We start from the raw sequence: 6143 nt of genomic DNA, 5'->3' as shown, positions 1-6143 counted from the left end.
TTCGCTTTAGTCAGAGGTGTTACAATTTAGCCCATGTAATCAGTACTCACAAAAAAATTTTTGTAAGATTGTATCCTGACCATATATTTGCGTGGCCTTGCATAACCATACACACACACACACACACACACAGTCACAGTCACAGTCACACACACATACACAAAGGCCCATCACACACCTATAGCTAGGAAAAGTAGGAAAAGTAATGGTCATCACAGTAACCAGAATCACTGCTTTAATAACAGCCACTCTGACACCACAAATTAAGTCTGGCTACAGCTTCCGTCCCTATTTGGTGGCTGGAGCTGGGTGGATCAGCTGCATCTTCTCCCTCAGGCTGCATTTGCTGACATTCAGCTGGAAGGCCCTTTGGCAACAAGTGGCTTATACTCATACTTTCCTCCCTCAATGGCTGGCGGCATCATCCAAAGGGGAGTGGGAGCCCCAAAAGTACCAGGTAAGAAGGGGATACATACTTATAACCTCTGGCACCCTTAGAGAACCAGAGAAGAATCCAGACTGCCTGACCCTGAACCACACAGCAGAAGCCTGTAGACAGAGTTGGAACTTGCATCTTATTCCCAAACATGCATTTGTCACCCCTTCCTCTCCACCTGGTGGCACCACCAAGGATTGAAACTGGTCTCTGGCAAAGAGATAGGAGGTCATTTCCTCTTCAGTCTTGCTGCCAACTCAAAGCTCATGTGCAGTTCCAACCTCTAGCATTCCAAGCAGGCATCTTCAGACCATGTGGGTGGCAGATCACATCCTAAACTAATATTGTCCCACTGGAACTACAGTACAGACCTTAATAGTTTTAATTATATGCTGAATAAATTTTCCTAGACAAACTTGTGCTTCCAATCCAGCACACTGTGCAGCCTCACACTGACAACTTGTGTGTGTGAATTGTGTGTTTGTGTTCACAGGTTTGTGGGGGAGGGGTAATTATGTGATTTGAAATTAGGGATTGACTCAATTTCTCCTTGCTTCCTTTTCTTTCTTTTTTCACCCTGCATTCTTGTGTTGAAGGGTCTGATGTATCACCTGGAATAAGCCTCCAGTTCAGACACGTGCTTTATTGTTGAGATTGAGGCCAATTCAAACCTTTTCCTGGGCTGTTCTCAAACTATGAATCTCTGGTTTTGTTCCATGAATAACTAGGCTAATGGAAACTAGCAGCAATACTTAGCAGAAACTGCATTTTGATGACATAGGCCCTAACAAATAACAGTGGCAATATGTCTTGACAAACTAAATAGAGCCTCAACACTTTCAGCACCTTTTCTACTTGCAGCCAGTGGGAAAGCTGCAGTGGGGAATCCCTTGTCTCTTTTACGAATCACTAGCTGAGATTGAGTAGGGAATCCCAGTTATACAAAGCAACCTGGGGAAAGATATTCTTCCTCCACTGGTTTTTGGCATCATCTAAGAGGAAGGCTGAAACAGAGTACAGAGGTATACTATAACAATTACTATCATCAGTGCATAACCAGAGTTGATCACTGCCTACCCTATCCCCCACCCAACTCCACGGCAGAGTCACATAGATTCATCACTTTAAATCTGTTCCTAAGCAAATACTTTTCATTTCCTATACTCTTGCCTGAGATAAAAATTATCAGATCAAACAAGGATCAGACCTGTGAACTATGACAGTGGATCCATTGACCAGGAGTCAATTTTTTTCTGCCACAGGATGCTAGCACAAGCTCATGAGTTGTTAGAACCACCATCCTCTGCAGATGATGCAGGTGGCTGTTAGGCTTCTATCCATATTTCCCTGCACATGAAGAATGCTTTAAAAGCTATATTTTATAGTATGCCAGCATTAGCTCATTCCCCTCAGCTTCGCAATTAGAGTAAGAGACCAATCATGGGCAGGTGAACAGAGGGAAATCAGAGGGTTTGTCTTTGGGGGTTGTGTTGGGGGTAGCAGAAAGGACTGCTGTCGATTGAATTCATATGCTGGCACACTACCACTGGAGCTGTATCCCAAGGCCTTTTTGTTTTACTTATACTTTGAATAAAGTCTTCCAGTATTCCTTCAGTTGCCTTATGTTTCCCATTGAGTGATAAGCATCACAATGAATGACTGTCTGTGCCTGCTTGCTTGTGTGCATGCCAGTGTGTATAAAGTGGTCATGGGACTTGAATTAAGCCATTCCCCTCCTCTTGTTTTTTTGTTTTGTTTTGTTTTGTTTTTTACTTTCAGGAGGCATTCCATCACTTTCGCCATGACTCCACTCTGAGCAGATATTGTTTCTTTGTTGTTGTTGAGACTGTGGGCAGGAAATCTTTTTGCCTGGGCTTGTCCCAAGCCTAGACCAACCCAATACACTTTTGCTTTCACATTAGCTAGCAAAATAGGAATGGGCTACCACAGCCATTAGAAACACCATTTTAACCAAACAGGCCCTAATGCTACTTGGTTAACCACAGAATAACTACAGACTTTGTCTATTCTGGGTGCAGAGCCCACTAATGGGACATTGTTCCTCCTGTCAGGGAGCAGTCACCTTGCTTCTGTTGCCACAGCCAATGGTACCATGCAGCCTGGGGCCATACTTTCCTCTTCTGTTGTCTGGGATCATCAACCAAGAATAGGCTGGAGCCTCAATTGCACCAAGCACCATGGGAAGGTGTCTTCTGCCCCAAGTACTGGCATCAGTGCATTTCTGAGGTGGCCCCAGTTCCTCTGATCACATGACTTCACAGTGACACCAACAGGTATCCAGAGTTTGCATTTTAACTCTTCTCCCAACCAGTGCACCCACATAGTTCTAATTTTTTTCATAGCCACATGCTGAAGGTACTTTTACCATACCAAGTAAGGATCAGACTCCATACCAGAGTCTTCAGGTATATAGCAAGGAGTCAAATTCCTCCTCCACATTGTTGTCAACATTTAGCTGGTAGGGAGAGGGTAGATTCTTTGTGCTCTTGAACAAAATAAACATGGAAAAGATACACACAGGTATTTCCTCCTCCTTTCTCTGTTACCATGCCAGGAATCACAGTAAACACTAGGATTTTTTTTTTTTTGGTTGGTTGCAGGGCTTGAACTCTGGGCTTGGGTGCTGTCCCTGCACTCTTCAGCTCAAGGCGAGAGCTCTACTGCTTGAGCCACAGTGCCACTTCTGGTTTTCTATTGGTTTATTGGAGATAAGAGTCTCACGGACTTTCCTGCCAGGGCTGGCTTTGAACCGTGATCCTCAGGTCTCAGGCTCCTGAGTAGCTAGGATTACAGGCATGAGCCACCGGAGCCCAGCAACACTAGGATTTTCACACAGTCTGCCAGGGGCTACTTGTGTCATTCAAACTTCCATGCAGAGGGAAAGAATATCAGAAAGCAGAGCTCAGAGCATGGAGAAAGAGAATTCTAATTTACTCTGTGTGTGTATGCGTGTGTTGTGTATGTGTGTGACACAAAGAGAGAGAGAGACAGAGAGAGGAAGAGAGAGAGGGAGGGAGGGAGCGAGGGAGGGAGGGAGGGAGGGAGGACAGGAGAGAGAGTGTCAGTGTCCTGAGGCTGGAACTCAAGGCTTGGATGTTGCCACTGTGTTTGCTTTTCTAAAGGCTAGTTCTCTACAACCTGATCCACAGCTACACTTTTTTTTTTTTTTGAAGTTAATTGTAGATGAGGGTTTCAGGGACTTTCCTAATAAGGCTAGCCTCCAAACTCAATCCTCAGAACTTAATTTTTTTTTGGTCAGTCATGGGGGCTGAACTCTGGGCTGGATGCTGTCCCTCAGCTCTTCAGCTCAAGGCTAGCCTTCTACCACTCGAACCACAGTGCCTCTTCCAGCTTTTTCTACTTATGTGGTGCTGAGGAATCGAACCCAGGGCCTCATGCATGCAAGGCAAGCACTCTACCCAGAACTTAATTTTTTGAGTAGCTACAATGTCAGGTGTGAGCCACTGGCAACCAGCACCTAAATTTTCTTTAAAAATATAAAAATATTATTGACCACTGTTCTCCATTATTTACAGCTACATAAAAATAAAGTGAGGTAGCGTTCTGCTTAATAAAAAGTTGATTTTTTGCTCTTTGTGGAACCACTAACCCAATATTGAGAAGATTGAACCTGTATGTAAGAAATGAATTTATTTAATGAGAAAAGTATACAAGTCAATAATTATGAAATTTTGTTCATTCGTTTATACCAGGAAGTTGTACAGTTCAAAATCTGTAAGCAGTTGACTATATTTCCATTAGCTGAGTCTAAGATATCTCCAAATTTAAGAGCTTTCACTAAACAGATTCCAATATTTTGTAAAGAAATGGCTCACTAGACAAAATTTTCAATGTCCACTTAGTTTTGCTTAGCCAATTAATGGAAAGGAGATTTGTCTTAATCTTATCTAGTTAGGATTTTCTTGATGGTAATAAATATTCCTTTCAGGAAAAGCTGCAAACAACCTATTACATTTACATATTTATGGCCAATTCCAGAGTACCTAAAATATGAGGCAAGTGTGGCTATCTAGCAAGAGTAAGACCAGCCTGAGCTTCTCAATGACCCTGTCTCAAAAAGGAGGGGAGGCAGGGATGTCACTCGTTGATATATCATTTGTTGGTAATATACTTTACCTGTCATATGCAAGACCCTGGGTTTGGAGCCCAACACTTGTAAACAAGCAAAATCTCCCAAAATATAAACTTCAGTGTAAGAATCTTTCATATATGTGTGTGTGCGCACACACACACGCACACACACACACACACACAAATTCAGAGTGGACATTGAATACTGAAGTTAATGAAAAAGTTTGTCTAGAATTAAAAAATTGCTGTTTTTGAATGCAGAGGAATAAAATACACCAACGAGAGGAAGCAACTACAGAAAGTCTTTATTATACTTCTTCAAAGTAACAAGTACAATTGATGCAAAAAATCTCAACTGTCACTAACACTATTTTCAAAACCAACATATCAAATTTGATTTTAGTAGATTGTAGTTATTGTTTCAAACCATTAACACAAGAACCAAGACTCACAGTTTGTTTATATTTTATATATATGTGTAAACATATACATATATACACATATATATGTAGTTATCCTTCCGATGAAGGATCCCAAACTATTCTCTGTTCATAAAATTCAATTACAATTTGAGGACATTTAACATTAGCCTCTTTTGCCAACACCAAATCAGCTTTATCCGAATCTTTCCACTTCATGAGGAACATCAATCCTTCACTACTTCTTGTGGCACCAATTATTCGTTCAGGCTCTAGACCACTAGCAAACCCCGTTGGATTATCACTAGCTTCGCTATTGTCTGTTGTTACGCTACCTTCAGATTCACTAGTAGCTTCTTGAGAATTCAGAAAAGCCTCGATTAAGTCTGGACAATTTAAATGCTCTTCTGACTCCCAGGTGTTATCATCATCTGAATATCCCTTCCATTTCAGGAGATATTCTACCTTGCCAGCTACTATACGTTTGCCCACTACTTTCTCCACTTCAAATTCTTCAAGCTCTTCTTCTTCAACATTTTCAGGTTTTCTGTTTTTTTTCTTTCTTTTGGGTATTCTAGTTTCCTTGGAGGCCATTTTTAATTGTGGATGTGAATAGCTATTATTAACCTCAGATGCTCCAGGTCACAATTCTGTAGCAACTCTGGCTCTCAAGCCTCAAGCTCCAGACACCACCGAGGGGTTTTCTGTTAAATTTCTATGGTTAGTCCTAGGGAAAAAAAAAACATCAGTCAGACTCATTGTGAAACTCCCCAAATCACCATGCATACAGACCTAAAAGCCATACATCCATGTGGAATTTTCCTCAGCTTCGCCCTGGCTTCTGAGTAAGAGACAACCGAAGCAAACCAGAGACACACTGCCAGGATGCTAAATCTAAATTGTCCTTGGAATCACAACCACAAAACCAGACAGGCAACTCCCCAAAATATCCCTAATGAGACATACCATAAGCAACATATGAAAATTAAAAGGAAAAAAAAAAACACCTCAAAGCAGCTAGAGAGGAATGCTCATATTACCTACAGAGGGGCAATGATTTAAATGCTATCACATTTCTTCTCTGAATCCAGAAAAGTCTAGAAGGTAGGGGTACATTGTTCAAATGGTGAAAGTAAAGAACTGTCAGCTCTGAATTCCAGGCTCAGGGAAAATAG

The 6143-nt window shown here is 41.7% G+C and overlaps 1 protein-coding gene across 1 annotated transcript; it reads right to left on the bottom strand.

The window, feature by feature from the left end:
- Window positions 1–5061: 5061 nt before the first annotated feature.
- Window positions 5062–5694, bottom strand: LOC122111737 (chromobox protein homolog 3-like). The gene has a single exon (XM_042684472.1). It carries the CDS (start codon window positions 5560–5562, stop codon window positions 5062–5064), a length of 501 nt encoding a protein of 166 aa, XP_042540406.1. The 5' UTR covers window positions 5563–5694.
- Window positions 5695–6143: the final 449 nt, after the last annotated feature.

This window comes from Dipodomys spectabilis, unplaced genomic scaffold, assembly GCF_019054845.1.
Source record: "Dipodomys spectabilis isolate Male_0828 unplaced genomic scaffold, ASM1905484v1 ptg000087l, whole genome shotgun sequence".
Classification (NCBI taxonomy): Eukaryota; Metazoa; Chordata; class Mammalia; order Rodentia; family Heteromyidae; genus Dipodomys; species Dipodomys spectabilis.
The sequence above is the reverse complement of the archived record's forward strand: the minus strand, read 5'-3'. Positions and strand labels throughout refer to the sequence as shown.

Excerpts from the sequence above, each read along its gene's own strand:
- LOC122111737 (XM_042684472.1), bottom strand. The coding sequence starts at position 5,562 with ATGGCCTCCAAGGAAACTAGAATACCCAAAAGAAAGAAAAAAAACAGA.